This window comes from Gopherus evgoodei, chromosome 18, assembly GCF_007399415.2.
Source record: "Gopherus evgoodei ecotype Sinaloan lineage chromosome 18, rGopEvg1_v1.p, whole genome shotgun sequence".
In the NCBI taxonomy this organism is placed as follows: domain Eukaryota; kingdom Metazoa; phylum Chordata; order Testudines; family Testudinidae; genus Gopherus; species Gopherus evgoodei.
Genome location: NC_044339.1, coordinates 20,695,310 through 20,720,707, shown reverse-complemented (window position 1 = coordinate 20,720,707; position 25,398 = coordinate 20,695,310). Strand labels below are relative to the sequence as shown.

The 25,398-nt window shown below is 47.0% G+C and overlaps 2 protein-coding genes across 16 annotated transcripts in view; one reads left to right on the top strand and one right to left on the bottom strand.

Annotated features, from left to right (window-relative positions):
- The window catches only part of KCNAB2 (potassium voltage-gated channel subfamily A regulatory beta subunit 2), a 117,937-nt gene extending 115,381 nt beyond the window's left edge, over positions 1–2,556 (bottom strand). For 2 of the 3 annotated variants that reach the window (XM_030537349.1, XM_030537352.1), the window contains exon 1: positions 1,401–1,466. The gene's annotated coding sequence lies outside the window, so the exon portion shown is untranslated. Of the gene's footprint in view, positions 1–1,400; positions 1,467–2,530 lie in introns of those variants that run through there. The other variant, XM_030537351.1, reaches the window with a different exon arrangement.
- Positions 2,547–25,398, top strand: part of NPHP4 (nephrocystin 4) — a 103,585-nt gene continuing 80,733 nt past the window's right edge. For 6 of the 13 annotated variants that reach the window (XM_030537341.1, XM_030537340.1, XM_030537339.1 and 3 more), the window contains exons 1-7: positions 2,547–2,859; positions 5,491–5,573; positions 7,795–7,985; positions 10,300–10,452; positions 17,486–17,658; positions 18,999–19,063; positions 22,415–22,570. In XM_030537341.1, the coding sequence (XP_030393201.1) occupies positions 7,815–7,985; positions 10,300–10,452; positions 17,486–17,658; positions 18,999–19,063; positions 22,415–22,570 (718 nt within the window). In that variant the 5' untranslated portion in view covers positions 2,547–2,859; positions 5,491–5,573; positions 7,795–7,814. The other 7 variants (XM_030537335.1, XM_030537334.1, XM_030537336.1 and 4 more) reach the window with 7 other exon arrangements.

The window sequence follows — 25,398 nt, the reverse complement described above, 5'->3', positions numbered from 1 at the left end:
CCGGTGGAGGGCCCTGGAGCACCCGACCAGGCTGGGCTCTGAGCAGGGACAGCTCCCAGCTCGGGCACAGCACCTCAGGCGGATTCACCAGGCCCCCGGGTGCGGACACCGACCCGCTCCCGTCCCTCGCTCAGCCCCGGGCAAAGTGCGCTGGGACAGTCTCGGTGGGGAGAAGGGGGCTACTGCCATGTCCGGGGGGCCAGCCCCACTCGCACCTGATACCGGCCCACCCCGTGCTCCAGCCCCCCCCCGGAACAGCCCCCCAATGCTCCGCGCACCCCATCCCGATACCTGCCCCCCCGTGCTCCAGCCCCCCCCGGAACCGCCCCCCCATGCTCCGCGCACCCCATCCCGATACCGGCCCCCCGGGAACCGCCCCCCCATGCTCCGCGCACCCCATCCCGATACCGGCCCCCCCGTGCTCCAGCCCCCCCGGAAACAGCCCCCCCATGCTCCGCGCACCCCATCCCGATACCGGCCCCCCCGTGCTCCAGCCCCCCCCGGAACCGCCCCCCCATGCTCCGCGCACCCCATCCCGATACCTGCCCCCCCGTGCTCCAGCCCCCCCCCGGAACCGCCCCCCCATGCTCCGCGCACCCCATCCCGATACCGGCCCCCACCATGCCTCCAGCCCCCCGGAACTCGCCCCCCCATGCTCCGCGCACCCCATCCCGATACCGGCCACCCCCATTCTCCAGCCCCCCCCGGAACAGCCCCTCCAATGCTCCGCACACCCCATCCCGATACCGGCCACCCCCCGTGCTCCAGCCCCCCCCGGAACAGCCCCCTCAATGCTCCGCGCACCCCATCCCGATAACGCCCCCCCGTGCTCCAGCCCCCCCCGGAACAGCCCCCTCAATGCTCCGCGCACCCCATCCCGATACCGGCCCCCCCGTGCTCCAGCCCCCCCCGGGAACCGCCCCCCCCCCCCCCCCCCACTGCCTCGCGCACACCCCATCCCGATACCGGCCCCCGCGCGCTCCAGACCCCCCCGGGAACCGACCCCCCCATGCTCCCGCAGCACCCCCATCCCGATACCGGCCCCCCGTGCTCCAACCCCCCCCCCGGAACCGCCCCCCCATGTTCCGCGCACCCCATCCCGATACCGGCCCCCCGTGCTCCAGTCCCCCCCGGGAACCGCCCCCCCCGTGCTCCAGTCCCCCCCCGGGAACCGCCCCCCCCGTGCTCCGCGCACCCCATCCCGATACCGGCCCCCCCGTGCTCCAGCCCCCGCCGGAACCGCCCCCCCATGCTCCGCGCACCCCATCCCGGTACTAGCCCCAAGCTGCTACCCCCATCTCGGGGTCCCGGCCGCCCCGGGCCCCACACTGCCCCCGTCCCGGTGCCCCGTGCTCCGGCCCCACGCTGCTGCTACACCCCCCAGCCCCAGCCCGCGGCACCTGGCAGCTGCTCCGCTCCCTCCAGCTCAGACCATCTTAGTCCTCGTGGGGAAGAAACTCCGCCCACAAGCTGCCCATTGGCCTCTTAGCTCCGCCGCTCACGTCATGCAAATTACTAGCGACCAGGCCGGCGCTGATTGGGTGCCGAGAGAGCCGCCTCCTGATTACGACAGAGCGGACCAAGGAGGCCCCCGGTCCCGCAGGCTGTCAGCGCCCCCTACGGCCAGTCCCGCACTGTCCGGCATTGCAACCCCCCTGCTCCCGGCTGGTGGGCAGCGCCCCCCCCCAGCAGCCTCCCTGCCTGGGGACCCAGACCCCGCCCCCCAGCCTGCTCCCAGCTGGGTACCCAGAGCTCCCCCCACCTTCCCAGCATCCTCCTAACTAGGGACCCAGCACCCCCCACCAGCATCGACCCTGCCTGGGTACCCAGAGCTCCCCCCACCTTCCCAGCATCCTCCTAACTAGGGACCCAGCACCCCCCATCAGCATCGACCCTGCCTGGGTACCCAGAGCTCCCCCACCTCCCCAGCATCCTCCTAACTCGGGACCCAGCGCCCTCCATCAGTATCCTCCCTGCCTGGGTACCCAGAGCCCCCCACCAGCATCCTCCCAACTAGGGACCCAGCGCCCCCCCATCAGTATCCTCCCTGCCTGGGTACCCAGAGCCCCCCACCAGCATCCTCCCAACTAGGGACCCAGCGCTCCCCCATCAGTATCCTCCCTGCCTGGGTACCCAGAGCTCCCCCCACCTCCCCAGCATCCTCCTAACTCGGGACCCAGCGCCCCCCATCAGTATCCTCCTTGCCTGGGTACCCAGAGCCCCCCACCAGCATCCTCCCAACTAGGGACCCAGTGCCCCCCCCATATCCTCCATGCCTGGGTACCGAGAGCCCCCTCCTCCAGCCTGTTCCCAACTGGGGACCCAGCGCCCCCCTCAGCCTACTCCCGGCTGGTGCCCAGCGCCCCCCAGCATCCTCCCTGCCTGGGTACGCAGACCCCCCCTCAGCATCTTCCCTGCGTGGGTACCCAGAGCCCAGCCATTACCCAGCCATCCTCCCCCCAGGCACTGTGACCCCCCCCAGCCCTGCCCCAGAGTCCGCCCCCTGCCGGCTGCACCGTGCTCAGCTCACCCCGGCGCTGCCCGGCTCCCTCCCGGCTGCAGCAGGAGCAGAGACTGAGCCGCCCTTCACCCCCTCCCCCGGCGGAGTCCCATCGCCCTGGTAACCTGATGCCAAGCTCAGGGCCGACCCATTCGGGCTTCAGGGAGCCCCGGGCCGGGCTCCCGCACGGGCGGTGGGAGACGCGTCCCTGTCCCGCGGGACCCGGTCCCTAGGCCCGTGCTTGGCGGAGGCAGAGAGGGGAAGGCGACGTGGATGGGAGTCAGTGGATTGGGCGTCCCCCCGCCGGCCGGCGCAGTTGGTGCAGTCCGGGAAGATGGCAGATGGATACATTGTGGCAGGTAAACGTGTCAGTTTCTCTTGTTTCCGTCCGGTGCCTGCTCGGCTCCCCCCGGCGCCAGCTCGGGGCTGCTTTAACTAGCGACTCCCTGCTTCCCGCGAGCACAGGCCGCACTGGCAGGCCCTAGGGGCTGCAACCTCTGCCCTGTGGGCCCGATTCGCCTCCTTCCTACTCCGGATTGAAGCCAGTGTAAGTGAAGAGCAGCAGGCTTGGGGGTTACTCGATACATCACCAGACTAAAGACATCGGGGCTCAGCAGCAGCCCGGCCAGGGCAGAGCAGGAGCTGGGGAAAACCTTCCTAAACACACCCCAAGCTCAGCTGGTTTCACATTCCCTAAGAGACCGCAGCGCCCCTCCGTCCAGATACCCTGGGGAGTGATGGCTGAGGTATAGCTACCTAGAGCGCTAGCTAGATCATAGAATCATAGAATATCAGGGTTGGAAGGGACCTCAGAGGTGAGTCCAAAATTTGTACCCAGCTTGCTGAGCTTCAGAAAACTTCTCATTGAAACTAGAGTAAGATTCGGGGTAAACTGGGTGAGATTAGGGACTTGGGTGGCAAATGTGAAACGTTGGGGTTGTTTTGTCTTTGTTTAAGTTGGACTTTCAGGGGAGAATTGGCCTGAAATTGACCAGGTGAAAGTCAGTAAAGAAGGGCAAAGTATTTCACTTAGAAAGGAAAAATCAAACACAAAATGGAGAATAACTGGCTAGACAGTATTACTGCAGAAAAGGATCTGGGGGGCTATAATGGATCACAGATTGAAAATGAGCCAACAATGTGATGCAGTTGCAAAAAAGGCTAATATAATGTTGTGGTGCATTTGACAGGTGTGTTGTCTGTAAGATGAGCGGTAATTGTCTTTTTCTGCTCAGCACTGGTGAGGCCTCAGCTGAAGTAGTGTGTCCAGTATTGGGCACTAGACTTTAAGAAAGATGTGGACAAATTTGAGAGAGTCCAAAGGAGAACAACAAAAATGATCAAAGGTTTAGAAAATCTGACCTATCAGAAAAGGTTTAAAAAATGGGTATGATTAGTCTTGAGAAAAAAAACTGAATGGGGAGGAACCTGATAAATAGTCTTCAGATACATTAAGGACTGTTAATAAAGAGGAGTGTGGTCAATTTTTCTTCATGTGCGCTGAAGGTAGGACAAGAAGTAAGCAGTGAAATCTGCAGCAAGATTTAGGTTAGATATTAGGATAAACTTTTTGTAACTCTCAAGGTAGTTAAGCTCTGGAACAGGCTTCCAAGGTAGGTTGTGGAATCCCCATCACTGTATGTTTTTAAGAACAGGTTAGATCTGTCAGGGATGGTCTACGAATACTTGGTCCAGTCTCAGCACAGTGGGCTGAAGTCCCTTCCAGTCTCTATTTCTGTGATTCTGTGGTGCAAAGCAGTGAGAACTAAAATGAGGACAATACTTTAGTGAACCTCCTGTGACTCACATCTCTGATTTTCCCACCAGTAGGTGGGGCTTTTTCTTTCTCTGTTAGGTTCATGGTGGCTCTTTAATACTAAAATGAGTGTGAGAATTGCACCTCACAGGATTGCGCAAATCATTCAGCATTGATAAACCAAGCTGTGCTTCACTTTAAACAGGAGAGTGGTGCCATAGATGTCAATGGAGGTCAACAGTGAGTCCTCCTTATCTGGGGCCGAAAACAGTTCAGCTGTTAATATAGATAGCCTCAAACTGTTTCCAACACTCGTTACAGAAGTTGTGACAGATCTGTTAGCTGCATCTGCACAGGCAATTTTCTTGTGTGTTCCTACTGTTGGTTTATCTCTGGTGTGGCTCCAGTGGTGGTAGGAGGATGAGGACAGACCAATTGCTGTCATGTTAACATCTGTGTCATCCAACCATATTCAAAGAAAGATGACACAGCCAGATGGGTTGCCAACTCCTATAATTTTTCACAAGCTTTGCAATATTTGATGTTTTTTTGAAAGCCTTTGATCCTAGATTAAATAAAAATTAAAGGTAAGATTTTCATGTAATCACATAAACTACTGTAGGTTTCTAGCCCTGATGGTAGTGGAGAAAAACTTGAAAATTTGAACCCTGAAAGCTTAATATCCCCTTTCCTCACCCCCACACCACATTTATTATTTTCAAAAACTCCGGAGGTTTAAAAATTCTTGAGGTTGGCAGTACTACAATACAGTCACTAAAATGTCCGTGGTCATTAGAAACCTGTCTACCCTAGTGCTTTCACCATTGTTACCCAAGCTAAATGGGTGGGATTTGGAAATTTGAATACAATTGTTCATGGAAGCAAGGCTTATGTGGAGTGAAGCACCTAGAGCTCAACTTCTGCCAAGGGTGTTAAATGTGGACTGCTCATGTCTATGATAGCAGTCAAAATCTTAGCAGTCCAGTTTCTGTGGGCTCAGTCGGGACTTGTTGACATCTAAAGTTGACATACTCTAATTACACTTTTAGAAAACTCAGTCTCCAGGAAGAGTAAGTCACCCAGAAAAGTCTCTTAATTATTCTTTTAAAATTATGTTTAATCCTGCAGGAAGCTGCCACTTTGGACATTTTATTTTATGTTGTACAGGGCCCCAAGTCCCTCAGTGGGGGTAATCAATTTAAAAATAAAATGTACTTATTATTATTTTTGACAGTCTAATCTTCTAGACTAGGATACCAGTAATGCCGTTCCCACCTGAACACATGATAATCAGATGACTTTCAAAGCACTTGTAAGGTACATTCTTTTAATTTCTTTAAAGCTGCCTAACTTCACAATATTTCTTGTTAAATTAACCAAAACTAGTCCCAGAAATCTACATTTCACAAAGGAGTTTCCAGAAGAGGAAGTTGGGAAGTTTGGAATGGTGATTTTCCTGAAAGCACAATTCTCTTCTCAGGTGTATATAGCTGGCAAAAATTCTCTTGGGCCTTGTCTACACTATGGAGGTAAGTTGACCTAAGTTACGGAATGTAGCTGGAGTTGATGTGGCTTAGGTTGACTTACTGTCATGTCTACACCCTGCTGCATTGATGGGAGACACTCTCCCGTTGACTTCCCTTACTCTTCTCATTCCGGTGGAATACTAGAGTTGATGGGAGCGTGTTCTGCGGTCATTTAGCGGGTCTTCACTGGACCCGTTAAATCAACCCCCAGTGCATTGATTGCCGTAGTATTGATCCCTGGTAAGTGTAGATGTGCCCTTGGACAGCAATCTTTCCGACCTACCTAGGTCTCCCATTTATGTCACGGGCAGGGAGAACAGTGCAGATAGCAGAAGACAATTTTGCCCAGAATTTCTAGTAATAAGATGAGTTTCCATCCAGCAGCAACACTGGATGTTGCCTTCTGATAGCTAAGTTAGAGTACATCTACACTTGGAGCGAGAGGTGTGATTCCCAGCTGAAGGAGACATACTTGCGCTAGCTCGCATTGAGCTAGCACGCTGAAATGTAGAATGCAGCAGTACGATCCATGGGACAGGCTAGCCCTCACAAGGCTGTGCCCATCAGAGACCCTAGGTACATGCTCTGGGCTTGTTCTGCAGTTTGTGCTGTCAAAGCTACATTCTGTTTTCAGCGCACTAGGTTGATGAGAGCTGGCGCGAGTCTGTCTCCTCCAGAATCACACCCCTAGCTCCAAGTATAGACGTACCCTAACTGCTTATTGCTCCGCTCCAGTGCACTACCACCAAAGGAACCATGTCTTGTGCGAGGGAATTGCACCAAGTGATCTCTCATTTGTCTAATTATATTGCCCCCATTTCCGTAATCTCTCAGCCCATCAGGCATTAATTCATTTATGCTCACAATCCCACTGTGATGTTGGGAAATATTTTCATTCCTGTTTCCAGATAGGAAACGGAGGCTCAGAGAAATTGAGTGACTTCCCCAATGGGGCCATGCAGGAAGTCTGTGGTAGAACTGGGAATTGAACTCCAGCTGCTGGAGTTCCAGTTCTTTGCCATAACTGTAGGATCATCTCTTATGGTATTGCTTGTCTTCCCTCTTCAGAAACTCTTGATTCAAAGTAGAGGATGTTATTAGCCTATGAAACATTCAGGAGAATCCTTTGCTTTAAACTGTGTGAGCGTGTTGTTTTTCTGATCACAAGCAGTGTTTTGTTGTTTATTGTTTATATGGTGGTAATGCCCACCCCAGCTGACACTGTGCTGGGTGATATGCAAACACAAAGGAAGATAAACTGCCTGTCCTAAAGGACTTAGAAAAGTCTGTCTTCATCCATCACTGACATGGTGTAGGGCTACTGTAAGTAGCCCCAGCTGGCTCTCCTCACAAGCCCCAGCACAGAGAGCATGCTGGGAAGTCTCTGTAGCACATGCTGCTGTGGAGATTCTGGACTGTGGATCCTCCCATAAAGTAAAGCATCCTGTGGCTGCTCGTTTACTCCACTGGCTGTTTTGATCTCTGGAGGAACCCAGAATCCCAGGGGTATTTTACAATGCTTGTTCTTCCAGCCCCATGTTGCACCTTCTGTAACGTGCCTCCAGGAGGTGCAGCACAGAATCTCAACTATCGGTTCTGATGCTAGACTAGTGAGCAGCCTTTCCTACCGCTCCCTGTTCTGTGCCCTCCAACGGCATTCTCTCATGGGTGTGTTCTGAGCTCGTCCCTCAATTCCTCAACCATCAGTGCTCAACCCATAAGGAACAGAGCATCATGCAGTGCGCTTGAGTGACCTCTGGCAGATGCTCAGAGCTGTGCTGCCTGGCTCCAGAGAGTCATGTCCAGCTCTCTGCATCTGGAAGGGAAAGAGGGTTGAATTAACACAGAGCCTTTGAGAGTGGAGGAGATTCCAATAAAACATTTTTTAAAATCAGCTTATAATTTGGATAGTAAATCTGTGCTTTTTTTAAAGGCTTTGGAGTGTTCTCATGCCAGTTTTAAGATAACAGGTTCTGAGCATACATTTTTTTGAAATGAGTTTTATTTTCTAGATGAACATTCGCTGTAGCAGATGCCTAGAGGAAGAGGTGACCTTCTAAGCAGCAAGATGAGTGAATGGCAAAGGATTTTTGTGCAAAATCTGACTGTTCCTCCACACTCCCAAAGGAGACGACATCTCCCAAGGGAATCAATAGCATTTCAGTGTGTCCTGAAGTATGTTGTGGGGAATTTAATTAAGCAGGTAAAGAAATATTCCATCTACCTTGTGGGAGTGTAGCTCTCATACCCTTCTCTTTTTGACATTCTCTGCTTTGAGTAGAGTTCTAATTTTTAAAATCTCACAGTGGCTACTGAGGTTTAGGCCGGACCCAAGAGGTGTGCGGAAGGACCTTTCACCCTATCTTCTGCAGACTGGCACAATTTTCCAGGGGCATTCTGTGGCATTTTCACATTGTGTTACTGTGAAGAACAGCTGTTTTGATTCCAGGTCCAAGGTACCACATGGTCAGATTTCCAAAACCAACTAAGGGAAGTAGCCACACTTCTAGTAACATTAATGGGAGTTGTGTCCCTTTGGTTTTGAGCTGAAAATCTCAGCCCAGTTTCACACACTAATTTTGAACTCTGATGAAAACGTCTGTATCTCTAGGAGACATGTCTGTGGACTAGCGGTTTCCAAACTCTATTTTATTGGTTCATGTACCACATTTCTTAAAAAACTGCTGTGAAGTGAATGGATGGGACACTAAACTCGCATACCATACCACCAATGGTACATATGCCACAGTTTGGGAACATTAATTGTTCCCAAACTGTGGCACATGAATTGTTTTAACATTTGTTTAACTCCATCACTGTTTTTATTAAATTATTATGCATTTACACAATTACCAAGTTCCAAATATATATTTTAAATTTCTCTGGTTTTAAAGAGATTCTCCAGTGCAGGCCTTTTCAGCACTACAGCCACTGTCTTGGTAATAGGAAAAGAATGTATCATTACTCTTCAGTTGTGAAGTATGCTACAGTTGTTTGTTCATGATCAATGACAGTAAAATCATCAAACACTGACCTCAAGAATTCTCAGAAAAAGCCCCTTTAAGTAAAATTCACTTTCAAAATTCAAGTCTGAAAGAGGTTCCAGTTCACAGAATAGGTCTTGGAGGGAGCAATTTCAAAAGCAGATATTCCCTCCTGCTTCCCAAAAACATCCCCTTGGGAAAACATCACTTGTGGTCTGTTCTTCACTGTGCGATAAGGGATGGAGCACTTGAAAAATTGCTTCGTTCCCTCTGAGGCATCTAGCACAGGCCACTGTCAGAAAATGGGACACTGAGCTAGATTGACCATTGGTCTGATCCAGTCTGGCCATTCATATGTTCTTATGAATATAAAGGACTACCAGAGTTTTGGAGAATGGACAAAATACTAGTGAGCCAAAAAATTGTGGAACTATCCCAAATGAAATGGTTACTGGTTAAGTGTGATAGGTACACAATATAATTTGTGTTTTTTGGGGATGAGGAGATGGGAGTTTGAAATCATGCAACAATTTTTTGTATGATTTTATTTAACTCTGTGGATTGTTTGCAAAGTTTTCTGTGATGACTTGATTCACTTGCTGTATAAACTTTCTTGGTTAGTTGTAATTAACCAGAAAAACCTTATGGTATTGTTTTTATTCCATGACTGGATGAGCATCCAAACACTTCTGACATGAATACTCACAAATCCAATTTTGAGATTTGTATTCTGTAAAATTTTGTGTCAGTAAAACTGGATCACATCTTCTCCTTTTTAAAATCTCTGCTTAGAACGTATTTCTGCTGTGATGCCCCCAGATCACCCCCATCTGGCATTGATTAGGCAAACGATCAGCTGTGACTCCTGCTCAACTCTGTTAATTTTCTTACCTTGGCCTCCTGTTCATCCGCACTGCACTTGTCTGCCTGCCATGTAGATTGGAAGTAATCTGGGGAAGGATCAGTCGTTATTATGCATCTGTATTGTGCCCAGCACAATGGGACCCTTATCCTTGATTTGGTTTCCTAGAGGCTACCACATTACAAATAATAAATCATAACAATAATCAGAAAGAACATGCAGAAGAGACATGAATGGTCTGAATTTTTTTAAATGAGTGCTTCAGTCAAGTGTCTCTGGAAAATGTTTTACATAATTTACCCACTACTCACATATGTTAAAACAAGTGGATGCTTAACATTTACATGCATAAAGGTTTGCTTGCCAGCCTTGGGATTTCTCACTGCTGGGAAAAGAGTCACCTTCTGTTGCAGGATGACTTCAGCATCTGAATTCATAGCTAGATATTCCTTGGTGTATCAGTACACAGCATATTGCAGGGTGAGACTACCTGGCCTAGAAAAGACCTGCTTGTCTGAACATCAGGGCATGTCACTCAGAGCTATCTACTAACTATTGTTTAGAACCATGTTTATAAGGCCAAAGTTTTTAATCTCCCGGACACATTTCAGTGCTGCTGCGATCAGAAACTCTTAAATCTCCTACTTAGGTTGTTTATTCTTATATTCCAGAGAGTTCTAGAAGGCTTGTCAGAGGTTGAATACCAGCTCCGCCTGTCCCTCTTTGACATCACCTATCGTCATTTCTTTGGGAGAACATGGAAAAGTACCACAAGACCTCTCAAAGCTGTGCCAGGACAACCACCCAAAGTGGTTTTCAATGAGGTAGGACAAGAGCAGAGAACACAGTTCATCTCAGAATGCCAACACCCATTGAGTGGACAGGGATATTTTCCTGGGTGAACATAGGTATTTTGCTATACGAGATGCACAATGTTTCAGCCACTGGGCTGGCTCTAGGTTTTTTGCTGGCCCAAGCAAACAAAAAACAAAAAAAAACAAAACACCTCCGAGAGCACAACTGCTGAAGCAAAAAAACCCAATCTTCCTAGAGCGCCTGGAATGCCACCCCTGAAACTGTGCAGCTCCAAGCACATGGTTGGTTTTCTGGTGCCTAGAGCCAGTCTTGTTCAGCCATAAGGCCAGCAAAGAGTGACCCACTCAGCATAGCTCCAGCAATCTTCAGTCCCAGCTGCTTCTAATAATTTTTCTTTCCCCTGTCTGGATCTTTTCTATTTTTTTCTGTTTCTTTTGAAATGAGACAACTTGGTTGAATTTTATCTGCTCACACAGTTAATCCTAAAAGCTGCACGTGCTGCTGTTTGCATAGACCAGAGAGCTTCAGTGCAAGGTTCTTGATCCAAACCTCACTTTAAATAAACAAAGAAGGATTTTTTTTAACAAGCATAAGCTAATTTCTGATCAAGAGAGATTATATCCAGCCTCAGTTGGTGCAAAAGTGCTTCCATCCTCCATGGTGTCCTGAGGTTACTGACCAATGAATGCTTTCCTGGAACCGTACAGTTCAGAGCAGCAGAGCAGCTGTTTTTGTGGAGACATTTGCTAAAATAACATAAAAGTAAGATTACTAGTTAGTCATACAACAATGTGACTGTTTTGATTGACACATTTTAATAGTGTGACTATTTTGTATTGTCTGTTATGAAATATGACTGTTTCTGGTAATTTTCTTGCTCCAGGGACAATATCCTACAAGGAGGCACCTCTCTACAGTGTAGGGTACATACATATAGGGTGGATAAAGATGGGTTGGGTCAGATTATTTTAAAATAAAAGTGGAGAGAACATTAGAAAATATATGGCGAAATCCTTCCCTTGATTTTAGATGGGACGTAATCAATCTTCTTGCTGCTAATTTCTGTGACTCAATCATGCACATGTAGTATCTGATGCAACCCCGCTGAAACCAAGTGTTTGTTATGCTGGGCATTTGCTTTCAGAGGTAGTGATCTCACACAGCTGTAGCTGCAAAGGCAGTGGGAGCACTGGTTGCTCAGCTCTTCAGAAAACCAGGCACTAATTGTTTGCAGATTCTGGTGTCTTCTGTCATGCATATTTTCCCTATTCAGGCTTCTGAGGGGCTGTTCATTTTTCACCATTTGGATGCCTTTCATTCTTCTCCTGAATATGTGCTCACTCCTATCTTTTATGCATCTAGAACAATAATAATTCTTACAAATGAGTATTGGATATGGCTGTGATTTGTCTCAGATGTCTCATTAGGATACAATTATGTCTCTATTATGTCAAATCAATTTGAATTTCAATGCAAAACCCAGGCTTTTTGTTAATCCTGGTGTTAGGTAATGGGCATAGTTAATGATTAGAGAGACAAAGTGGGTCAGGTAATATCTTTATTGGACCATCTTCAAAAGTTGGTCCAATAAAAGATATTACCTCACCTACCTTTTGTTTCTATAGCCTGGGATCAACAGGGCTACAACAACGCTACTGCATAGTTAATAATTTCCAGTTTCGTCTTGTGTTGTGGTAAAGATCAGGCAGCAGAGGGCAGTGCTACTCTAGGAATGAAAATGAATTGGAAAGTAAGTTAACAACATCCTTCAAACCTAGCAGTTTTCTTTCATTACTTTGACATTTGTAATTCATAAAACTAGGTGGTTTTTTTTTTACAAGTTTAATCAACTAAAGAGAATTTTTCCTCACTTATATGTTAGATAAAAACTTGGAAAATTCCTTAGGGCAGACTTTTAGAGACACAACTGGCATAACTACCTGAGTGTCTGATTCGGAGTAATTGTTGTGTTTGTACAAATCTGAAAGCCAAGGAGAAGATACACCTGTCTGTTACAGGCACTGATCTGAGATGAGTTTAGGCATCCTTTTCCCTTATGTGGCTAATTATGTTTGTTTTCCAGTTCTAATGGTAAATATTGCCCAGGGTGCAATTTTGCATAGATTAAAGACTTTAATTTCCTTTATTTAAATGAGTGTTTCAGCAGCATTCGATTTACTTGTGTTATGGCATATATGTTACTTCCGAGGCAGTTTGAATAATGAATCAGCTTAATGTCTTGATTTTTTTTTAAATTTAAAAATGGACCAGTAAGGCAAACATAATGTGACGTGTAGAGATAAACACCAGCATTTCATGCACTAGCCGAGTCGGGCACATTTTCTCTTTGTAAACACCTGAAAGTGGTAAACAAAGTTGCATTTATGAATTCTAGGTTGGTAGGTGTGTGTGCTTTGTACAATTAATGAATTAAATTTTAGGGCCTTCTTTATATTAGAGTGCTGGATTTCATAACCATAAAGTTGCATTAAAATTATTATTTTGCATTTAAGTTTTCCCCAAAGCATTAAGTAACTATATTACACATCCTATATACTTTACAGTATGTTCTTATAATGTTCTTACATTGTTAGGAATAACCTACATTAAACCACAGTAGGAAATACTACATAGATGCCATGTGATCTAGTTGACATCATGGCTAACACCTTACATTTCTGAATTACCTGACTTTTAAGTGCTTGATTTCACAATTTCAGTCTTGCATTAATGCCTCATTGATTTAGTTAATGTTGCATTTAATTTCCCAGGTTTTGAAGCAGGGAAAAAGGGACAAATCTGGCCTAGGGCTATTCTCCGTCCCATGGTTTACATACTTGTATGTGCATCTGGATTTGGGGAAGAAGGCTAGAAGGTCACTGACAGTAGCATTGAAGTTGTGGGCCTGAGGGTTAGTGGAGCTGTCCGTGGTGATAAAGGCAGGAAAGGAGGAGTGCATTTTAGAGGAAAGATGGAGCAGGTCCTCACCTAGAGTAAATTGTCAGAACTCCAGTGACGACGATGGAGCTCTGACAATTTACACAAGCCAAGGATCTACCTCAAGGAGTTCCAGTGACATAATGGTGTGACTTCATCCTAGGGTAACTCCACTGGCTGCAGGGATTTACCCTCAGAGTTAACTTCCACACAGTCCCAGTGACCTTAAGAGAACTGTGGGTGAGTGTAGGGGCCACCTTATGCTGCTCTTTCTCCAGTACCAGGTTCTTAAGACAGCAGTGGGATCCACACCAGCGGAGAGCCTGGATTGGCTGGAAGCGGGGAAGCTGGGGGCACATCAGTAGATCTATCTGTCATCACATAAAAGTGGTAGCTGACACCATGATAGCAGATGAGGGCACCAAAGGGGCAAGTGCAGGGGAATAGAAGGAGGGAGCCCAGGAGAGGAACCCAGGGAGAGGAGCAGTTGTTGGAGATGCTGAAGCAGTGACTATTGAGGCAGGAGGAGTTGTTGGAGATGCTGAAGCAGTGACTATTGAGGCAGGAGGAGTTGTTGGAGATGCTGAAGCAGTGACTATTGAGGCATGAGCAGTTGTTGGAGATGCTGAAGCAGTGACTATTGAGGCACGAGCAGTTGTTGGAGATGCTGAAGCAGTGACTATTGAGGCAGGAGGAGAAACAGAGAATTAGAGGGGTCTCAGGGTCAGTATCCTCCTGTGAATTCCAATGTGTGGCTTTAGTCCAGCTGAAGAATAGAGGGTCCATCCTTGAACCCAGCTCTCTCATCCTGAGACCATCAGTCTTGGGCTCCCCTTTGGCCCCTCTCCGTGCTGCCTTTAACAGCTGTGAATCTGCAGGCTGAGAAGAGTCCTAGTTCAACGCACACTAATCCCCCTGACCCCCGGGAACAGGGTATTACAAAGGAGGGGAAGGAAATGGAGGTTGTTTGGGAACCTGAACAAGTTGCTCATTGCCTTTAGCAGCTGCTAGGACTTTGCTCTTGTGTAGCACTCTGGATATTGGTCTGGTCTCCTGCTGAAGAGAAATCTCCATGGTGCATTTCACTGCCATAGTGGCAGATTCAGTGTGTGTTGGGGTTTTTTGTAAGCTATACTGAAGTGGATGCATGGGAGAAAGAGCAGGGCTGAGATGTAGGCACAAAGGAGTGTTGCAAAACAAACACTAGAAAAGAGAAAGGCTGCCGTGCTGTGGACATAGGGGTCACTATGTCACTAGGTTATTTTGATATTGTTTGCCTTCAAAATAAGTGATTTGCTTCTTAAATCGCACCTTTATTCACAAACAGGAGCAGGGCTAATGATTCATACAAAGTGAGGTGAGCTAATACCTGGCATTCAAGAGACCATGAACACCTATAAAGAAGTTAGCTAAAGATTTCTGAATGTCTCAGAGAAAGCATGTCATCTGGTGCATACTTTAGATTATGCTAGTCCTGATGAAAACTGAAAGCATGGTACGAGTGCTAAATGACCTATGTGTGTGTAAGATGAAAGCATTAGAGTGTGTTTAAATAATTTATAAATCTATTTACCCCGTTAAGGAATGAAACAGTCAAATATAGATAAGCAATGATGCTAAGGTGAATTAAAATATCATCTATTCTCTCACAAGAATGAATCCTTTACAGATAATTTGCTGAGCCTGATTTGAATTTTCTAATCACATAATTCTACTGATGAATACAAATTTCATATTTCTGAGTTTATTTAATAATTTCCCCCTAGGAGAACTCATCAGCCCTTGTTTATAACTATTGCTAAGCTGTCTCAGTAAACAATTACAAAAGGAATGAGGTACAAAATACCTACTGAAATGAACAAATACAAGTAATGTTTAATTTGTGTCTAGAGGAATAGCAGGGACCTGATCCACAGCCCAGGGAAGTTCAGTTGACTTCCATTGTATCAGACCCACTGTGCGCATATTTGTGAATTGTACTCGTTTTTTCTCTCCTTTAGGGATTCAGGGCCTGATTCTCCTAGGTAGTACTTTTGCTTACAGTGGAGTGATTCCTGATTTACACTGGAGTAAACAAGAGGAGAATCAGGTCCTCAGTTCCTACCCAATAAATTCTGAACTCTTGGCTACATGAGATAATGTCTCCCAAGCTTTTTCTCTGGCACAGATTGCCCTCTGGCAATTTATTAGCCAAAGAACTGGACACAGCTTAGTTCTCTACAAGAAAATGCAAAGGGAAAAATAAAGCACTCCAGAGAGCTAAAGTGTGATGATCTCAAGGTGACCCCTAATTGGGAAGATTATTGTTACTTTATAGCAGAGTTTAAGGGAGAAGAGTATGTTTGTAAAACTTTTATTAGCATTTAAGGAGACAATGGTAAACTTAGTTTTATAACCATCCACTTAAACAGCTTCCTCATTCTTTGCAAGCCAAGGCATAATTCTCTCTTGGTCCAGCCACCTGTCAGCAGTTAGTGGTCATTATTTCATCATTTTGCAATAAAAGTTAATAGAATAATGATTTATTTTTCTGGGATGATGTTTTAATGCCTTTCTCTGTTATCCCTTCCTGACAGTCTGTGATTACTGTAGCTGTTTTCTCGGTTATACCATGATAATGACTGTTTAATAGAAGGATTAGCCTGGCTTTCAGTCATGTCACTGGCAGACAGCCCACTTCCCCCTCACCCCCGTACTCTTAGGTCCATATCATACCGTTGATCCTCATGGACAACTCTCTTTCCCATCAGCATAGGTGAAGGTCATGATAGGCCTTAAATTTTTCCAGCCACTTTGCTTTTCTAGCCTAAAGCTCACAATGGTATCTTCAGGTCAATTGAAACCTTTGAACCATACTTTTATGGACTTTGCAGCTTAAGAATAACTGATCCTTATTGTCTGGGAAACTGGGCCACTTTAACAATGCTGTTCATTCTCAGGATTTGTGACATTTACTAGCTTTAGTCCTAAATGTCTCAATTTAAGTTGGGGAAACTTTACCTGTAACAAGACAGAGGCAGAGTTGTTCCTAGGTGCCATTCCCATGTGGTATTGCACACAGGTTAGCTGAATTGTGTAGGACAGAAGTGCACAAATCACTTCTTCCCTGGAACGTATTAGTGCTGGGTTGTGAGGAGTTGGCGACGCCATTCTTGGAACCTGCAAGCAGGACCATTCCTCCAGTTTAGGGGAGTGCTGACCTCAGGGGGGAAATTTGATCTCTGTTGGATCTTTGACAGCTAGGAATTCTACACCTGAAGGTACTTTCCTCTGGAATGTTCTCCCCTCTCCCTGCTGAGCATGAGACCTGGCTTCCAGCAGCCCTAAGAGCCCCTCCAAGGTGGTTAAGGAGGAGTGTAATGAGAAGCTAAATACAGGACTGTGTAGAGCTTTTAAAAGTAGAGACCAGTACTGGTCTTATCAGCCAGTGCAGCATGTGGGTGGTGTGTGGTATGATGTGATCCCTGTCTGTTGAAGCAACTGTAGTTTCTGGATGACCTGCAGGGTCGTTTTCTAGACAGAGCATATTTGCAATAGTCCAGCCTTAAGGTGGCCAGGTGGATCTACACCGGAGAGGTGAGGGCATTCAAAGGCACAGGCCGACTATCCAGTTAAATGAGTGGGTGATAATAGACACTAACAGAGCACAGATTTCTCTCGCAGTCCTAGCTCTTAGGCTAATTCTTCATAGGAGGGAATCGACCTGACCTGAAGGTTAGATTTTTTTTTTTATTACAGTGGTACCCAAAATATTCTAGGCATTGCTCAGACATAAGAAGGCAAAGTCCCATTGGTAAACGGGCCTCCAAAACGCTACACTTTCTAGTAGGATCCCTTTAAAAATATTCTCTAGTGACAGTGTGTGGGAGATGAAAGATTACTGTTAGTTATCCTCTCAGACCCCAGTGATCATTTGAAATGGAGCTTCCATCAGTTCCCGCTGGAGATTATTCTGCAGAGTGCTACATTTCACTATCTGGATATTTTTCTGGATATTTATTTTGAATATACCTGGACCTTACTCTCCAAGTATAATATACATTAAGCTGCTAATAGCTACTCCACCCAGGGCTAAAATCTGCCATGTTCTTTCTCTTCCCCCAGACCATTTATTTTCACACATCTTTAAACCATCCCAGCATCGTCGCAGTGGTGGAAGTGGTGGCTGCAGCCAAGAAGCGAGAGGGGGCTCACCAGGATCTGTCTTGTGGGTTTGGAATTCTGCACCTGTTCAACAGCAAGTCAGAACCAACAGATGTGGCCACCAAGGACAGAGGGTAGGTGTTGCCGGCTGCAAGGGACAGTGGGACTTGTGAGTCGCTATAGCATTTAATAAGGTGGAATCAGATTTCTATGGCAACGAGGAATTATTGTCTCAATATAGACAGGAAGGATGGTGCCGTGGTTAGGCCACTAGCCTGGGACCTGGAAAACCTGTTTCACCATAGACTCCCTGTGTGAACTTGGCCAAGTCATTTTGTCTCTCTGTGGCTCCGTTTCCCCATGTCTAAAATGGGGATAACTAGAGAATATGAGGATACACCGGTCATGGGGGTCATATATACATACTTTACACGTGTTTATGGTTGAGCTTTTTCCACTCTTGGCTGCATATATGAAGATTGCATGGACTACAGCTGCCCTGGCTGCTTGTGGCTGGGCCTTTATTCACCTCAGTTGACAGGCTGGGTGAGGACAGCTGCTGGATTTGTAACCTGGCAAGCCATGCCCATGTGCAGTCCTGCATGTGTGCAGAGTTCACAGCCTTGACCCAGCCAAGCCCCTGTTTCTAGGGCCAGAGGAAGGCAGCTGTTTCTGCTTCTAAGCTCTTGAAGCCCGGCTGATTGTAAACTGAGTTCACACCTGGGAAGGGGAATACCACCACCACACCCAACACTTGGGGCATGAAAAACATAAATAACTAAAAAAAAAAAAAAGTATTAGAGGGATAGCCGTGTTAGTCTGGATCTGTAAAAGCAGTAAAGAGTCCTGTGGCACCTCATAGACTAACAGATGTTTTGGAGCATGAGCTTTCGTGGGTGAAGTGGGTATGCACCCACGAAAGCTCATGCTCCAAAACGTCTGTTAGTCTATAAGGTGCCACAGGACTCTTTGCTGCTTTAAAAAAAAAACAAAAGCAGCTGAGCCAGGGGAAAGAGGAGACACTCTCCCGCCCAGCCTGCTTCCTTTTCCTTTCGTATCCCCCCACCATGTGATTGGCCAGGCTCTCTGAACCCTTTTTAGATGGCTGCTTCACTTTGTCAGGCTGACATTGTCAGGCTCACTGTGAATACCCAGCGTGATGCCTGTTGTACCCTAGGATCCTACCTACTCACCAGCCATCACCACTGGGGAAACTTCTCAAACCAGGGAGGTTTTCAAGGAATATCTAGGTCCACTCCCTGGGGAATCAACCTGAAGCAAAGGACCTGGCATCTCGGTCACCTGCCCTCCTTTCCTACTCAGGGCTCTAGGGAAATGAGTCTGCTGGTGGAGAGTTCACAGGACTGGAATAGGGGTTTTCTGTGTATTGATCAAGAGAACCATTGTGGGAAATTCATTTTGAATGTAGCCACCTAACCTGCCATGTTTGGTTTGTGCTCCTCTGTATTTCTAGGCTCCAGCTGTATCATGGGACACCTCGAGCGCTTCTGCACCCCCTCCTCCAGGACCCGATAGAACGTAAGAGCATATAGAACTACTTCATATTTTACTTCCTACCTGGGCTGGTCAGTAACACGTCTGCTGATTTGTTTGCTCAGCGTAGCGTAGGCTGTTTTCTGTGTTAAGGTGTCAAGCTTTTGGCTGCTCAGGTTCGGGGTTAGCCACCCAAAATGCATCAGAAGAAAAGCCCAGAAGACAAGGGTGCCAGATGGTTGCTGTGAAATGCCCCTGTGCTGTGTGCTAGGCTGTTCGAGGCCAGGGCCAGTTATTGCTCCTGGGCAGTGGGGTTGACAGCACCCTAAGGCTCTTTGCTGAGGCTGCAGGAGCCACAGCTATGACAGTGTGCTCTAAACATTGTCAAAGGCCGTCGTTCATACAAGGGCCAGTTGCTGGGGCATAAGGAGAAAAGGGGCTTAATTTCTGCTGCATCGATCAAATCCCATCCCATGACAGCATGTCTACTGGCTAAGCCCTAATCCTGCAGAAACTTCCACACGGACTCAATTTAGCACATGTGAGTCGTCCTGTTGGCTCTGCTTGACATGAATAAAGTTAACTGTGGATGTGAGTCACTGCAGGATTTGTAAACTCTTTGGGGCCTGGAGTCTGCATTTAGGGTCTTGTACAGCACCAAGACCATTGTCAGTTCTCAACAAGTAAATAATATTCTTGATGCATCTGCTGTGGAAGGCAGAATGAGCCCAGAGCATGGTGTCTAAAACAATCTGTCCACCAAACCCCCACCCAGCCTTTAAGAGGTTTCTAGGTATTTTGCACGGCAGTGAGTCTGAATCTAGCTTGGTGCAGATTCACCTCTAGTCTGCAAGTTTGTATTTTCTAGTCTGCAATGGAGGATTCCCCGACCATGTCTCCCTCTCACACTTAATCCTGCACCATAGCGGCTCCAATGAAGGCTGGTCAGGTGAGCTGACCTACAGAGCTCCTAGATCACCCGCGTGTGAGATATAGGGCAGGAGGAGTTCTCTGAGAGCACCACATCCAGGGGAATGAGTGAGTGAGTGAGCCCAGGAGTTGAATCTCCCTCTCTCACCTGGCAGTGGGCGGCCCACTACAGAGACACTGAGATGAGCCACCTCAGGATTAAAGTTGGAAAGAACCAGACTGAAAACATGGATAGCTAAAGCTAAGCAGAAAGCTGTTGTGAAGGAAGAAGGAGGGATTCTTTTTCCTTTGCCTGGGAAATGGGCTCACAATCTGTCCTTTCTGTTGCCAAATGTCCTGCCTGAGCTGGAGGAAGACCACGTGTCAGTGGTGCTGATAGTTCTGTGTACCATGGGGGTATATCTAATTCCCAGTTCTGTAAGAGAGAGGGCTAGATGACTCTAACAGAGCTCAGCACTCAGCTGACTGCTCAGTCAGGCCCAGACTGGATATTTTGTACTGGCAGGGAGAGGAGAAAGATGGGCAATGTATGGGAAAAGGTTCCTCTGCGGATACTGGCAAGAAAACCTGACACAGCAGTTTAAACACAAATTGGCTTCAATTATTTATATATATGTATTGATTGAACACGGCCGACGGAGCAGGAATAGTGCATTATAAAATATTAAATATAAAAGCAAGCTGCTGTGCAAAGCATGTAACAAGGACCTTGTCTTTCTGAACAGGTCTGCCTCTTGTCCCTTTGTGCACTGTTTTCCTGAAGGTCGGTGCTGAATGTGCTAGATGAACTGTAGCAAAGCTGGGCGGCAGTCAAATGCCCTGAGAGCCCTTTGGGTTGTCCCAGAAGAGGAAGCAGGAGGGAGGCTCAGTTGCACTTTCATCAGTTTTGGTTTTAAAGACTTTAACAAGCGCTCCAGCGCCCTGCATCCTACCACTAGGCTGTTTTCCTGTTTGCAGAGATGAAGGGTCCAATCCAGTGCCCATTAGAGACAGTCAAAGAATTTGCATTGTATTTCCACCTCCTAGTGTGCTAGTCAGACACATGTTTTCCTTTTCTCAAATATCAGGGACGCATGGGGGTTTTCAGTACTAGGATATTAATGATGACAGCATGACTCCAATATCTGCTGCTAGAAACTGGGGAAAACGTATACACATAATCAGAACAGGTTAAACCAGGGCTAATTTGAATTTTGCAAAACCTTGTTTGGTAGGTTTTTATTTTGCAGATTCACACCTAGGAGGTGTTTGGTTCTCAGTTCCATTTAACTGAACTTACCCAGGCTGTCAAAATGTGGGGAGTGAATGTGGATTTGAATACACGGCTCTGGTTGTGGCCCATCTCTAAAACTGACCATTCAGAGAAATAGACTGAGCAGTTTTAGCAACTTTCGAGTAACAGGAATAACCTGTATGTGAGTAATGTTTTTTCCAAGTGCTCAGGATCCCAGCCATTAGAGGCAGTTATAATGTATCACCTAGGAAGGAGTTAGTTTATTTTTTAAAGAGAGCACTCTAGTTTTTCCAGTTTGCGTAGGGACTGCTGTAATGTTCAGTGAGAGAAGCCCATGAGTAACAAATACCTCTCAGCAGCTTGAGAGCAGAGATCATTGTTAGAATGCTGAAAGCACTTGGGAGATGCTGGGTATCAGAGTGTGTACTGCTGATTCCGGCATTTCAGCTCCAGAGGGGAAACCGATCCTCCACCACAATGTGTTCCCATCAGAATGAATCACTCATGACACAAACATGTGCAGCAGAAAGATAAAAGGGTCGCCCTTCTGAATGCATGCAGTGAAACGGCAGGAGATGCAGCCAGTTTCACTAGTCCCATCTCATGCTTGACCACGAAGAGGGTGCAAAGTTGGCACAAGAAGTTTTGGGAAGTTCAGTTTAAAACAAGTGTCCCAGGGAGCCTTTGCCAGCCATTAGGAATTAAGATTTTGCCTTTCACTGTGAACTAAGATGACACAGAAATGTCATAATACACCCCAGCTCAGCTGTGTGCAGGCGCTGTTCTTTTCTGAATGGGACTCAGATGCTGGTCTTTTGAAGATATGTCTAGATGGGGACCTGAATAGAACACACATGATTAAGGAGCAACCTAAACAGGAGCAGTTTGTTGCAGTGCTATTGAAGAAGGGATGGATTTTCTTCTTACTTCTTCACAGCTGAGTGAGAGTAGAGCCAAGTAATTTTAAGTTGCTTAATCATAATCTTCCAGGGCCTGTGCATTGTTTTCACTTACCCTGGATTTGTAAGCCCAGAACTCTTAACAAAGCTAAGCCTGAAAAGGCTGCGTATTCATTAATGAAGAAAACAGACTTTTTAAAAACAGGTTTTACATTGCTGATAAAGTGGGCATGTATTGAAAGCACCATTCGATCAGCTTCTCCAATGGGCAGCACCATTGGAAGTCTTTCTCTCTGTGTTTTCAGATATTGCATAACGTTTTCCCCTCTTTAGAGAATAAATACATGACGGTGATAGAGAACACTCATCTACAGTACACCTTAAGGCCACACCCGCCCCTCGAGACCATGATTCACCTCCTCCCTGAGAATATGCTGGTGTCTGGGCTGCAGAAAATTCCTGGCTTGCTGCTGACACATGGAGAAACAAGTAAGGGATCCTTTCATTCTGATTCCTGCATGTGTAAATCAGACCATAGGACAGTAAGGTTGGCCTAGCACACACCAAGCTATAGTGCTCATGAGTTACTCTGTACTCTGCCAACTTATAGATTTGTGGGCATTTGTATTATTATGGCCTTGGCCTGCCAGATCTGGGGATTCAGCTGTACTTTATCTTACTGGCAGAAAAAAGCCCTCTGAACTCTCTGAGATAAGCCCCAGGCCTTCTCCACCCATCAGTTATTACCGGAGGGAGATCTCGAACACACACCAGCCAGTGTGACCATTGTGGGATGGGAAGAGACGAGCCAACCTCTGGTCCCCCAATCAGGGAGTGGGCGAGGGGCTGTGGGAATGGAGAGAAAGGAAGAGGATGCTGAAGGGGATGGGGGAGGGATTATTGCAGAATATCTGGTGCCCAGAAAGCACTGCATGGCACAAATGTATTTATTTATAGGAACTGATTATCCCAGCCACTGCACCATCACAAAAATGAGAGTCAATGGGCTTATGCTGATGTGAGCCGGAGGTGATCCAGACCCACCCATTTTAACTTTTCGCACATCTTCTGTTGCTGGTTTGTGGTCAAACCTGAGCTGCCAAATGCACCAGCTGCTTCTCGTTACAACACAACTAGTGTGCTCCTGCTAAATACACCAGGTACCAGATGTGGGGCCCAAGAAAAGCCTGCCACAGCTTAGCAGACAAAAACATACATTTCCTTGGCACCCAGAGGAACAGTAGCAGTGCAGAAGGGCATAAGGGAAACCATCAGGGAAATGTTACAGTTTTCTCCACCCCAGTACTGTTACTTTGAAGGGGAAGCTTAGGCCAGCTAGAAAAGTCGAGTTGCTGCTGTTAAATAAAGAGGAGAGTTTTCCAGGGGGTCCTGTGTATGGCATGTATTGTGCTCATCTGGGCGTTTTCACTGGGAAAGGGATTTCAAGGTGAATGTGGCCTTATTACACATGCATTTGCTTTCCTCTACTAACGCAGCACATCAGTTGCCAAGGCGCTGAATAGATGCAAACAGTGCCTGCAACAAGGAGTGTGTGATGCACAGCGTGTGCTGTTGTTGTAAATGCCCATAGTTAGGGATTATAAATGAGAAATCTAACCGTGAAAATGTTGTGCTCACCCACGAAAGAGCCACAGCGACACCTCCTCTGAGAAATAAACAAGACAAGCAGGATTTTCACATAAACTCTCTCTCTCAGTGGCCATCTGGGCAAGAATCACTTTGACTCAGCTCTTTGCTGAGGTGCAGCCAACCTTGTCGATGGCTAATAAAACAACTTGCATACGAGTCTGTTGTGCCTGCTCTTCTGCAGCCTGTTCACCTCCCGATGGACATTTCCTTGGGTTTCTTATGGGTTTTAAACTGAAGGTGGTTTTTTATGGACACGTGATGTTTTGCTGTTCTGAAAGGCAGCAGCTTTGTGTACACATTGTTCTACATTTTCATCACTGGTAGCCCCTTTCCAAGGAGGCTAGGGATTGTTCCCTTGTAAAATGCTAAACTACAAGTGGTTGGGAAGTGTTTATTTTCACTAACACATGATAATGAAAGCCTGGACCAGCCCTGGATAAATCTCTGTGGGATCCCTTCCCAGTGTGCCTCTTATTCTGCTGGGGGTGGGAGTGGAGTTTGCCATCCTTCCCATGGATAGGCCAAGGAATGCAGCCAAACTTCATGAATGCCCCCAGGTAGATTGGGAGGTCAGAGCCATCTGCTCAGAGTCTTGCGTCTCTGTACCAGGTCTGGCTCAGTATCCCTTGCGTGCACACCCATCACCATGGCCCTTTTGGACTCTCCTTGCCACTCCAGTGCCTGGACCCCACATGCTGGGGCTTGACAGAAAAGCTAATACAACCCTGTCCTCTAATTTTTCACCTAGACTCCATTGGGCAAGAGAGTTGGACTGTGTGCAGCCCTATCTCTGCTCTGCCCACTCTCCCCTACCCACCTTCCCCTGTGCAGACCAGCCTTCATGTGGCCCAGGGGATGGTGCCATATAAGCAGCTGAGCTCGCTTCCTTCCATGTAGGAAGGGGGTTGTGGGTGGAGATCCACATTAATATGTCTGGGGGAGATAATACAGGCCCATTTCAGTCCCTTGACCTGCCAATTGTCAGGACAGAGGCTAACGCACCATCAATAATGGTCACAAATCTAGCTTCTCCTTCTGTTAGTGCCTCTGGAATCTCAGCTGAGAAGGGAGTGATATTGACCTGGAGCCATAACCCCATGCCAGACCTGCAGCACGTGTTCCTGCCAGAATCGTTTTCATGCGACTTCCCTCTGGCTTCAGGGAACATTAGCTCTGCTTTGACTGTGGTAGCAGAGCCTGCTAACGAGCAGCACAATCAATTATTCATGTCTTACTGCTGCAGCGTATCCCTTGCTTGTAAATAGACACCCCGCAATAATATTTTATAGTTTGCTGATTGAACATTGGAACTGCTCAGCCAGTTTTTACGAACCAACATCTGCTTGAGTTGCTGATGCCTGTCGGAGCAAGGCAGAGTCTGTGCTGGTTTTATTAGACCAAGTTATGTTATTTTATTATGAATTATATGGGGAAATCATTGGCAAAAAAATAAGACCTATTGGGTTACAGTGTACCTGAGCTCTTCATGATTTTACAACCAGATCTCATGTTTATTGCTACATCTTAAAGCTGTGTCCTTTATTGCCTGGCCTCTTTTAATTAGGGCCCTTTACCTGGACTGATGATCCAAGTGTTGGGAGTGAAGATAGCGCTGATTGTGACTAAATACACATGAGAGGTTGTCGTGCATCCCTTCATCATGGTAA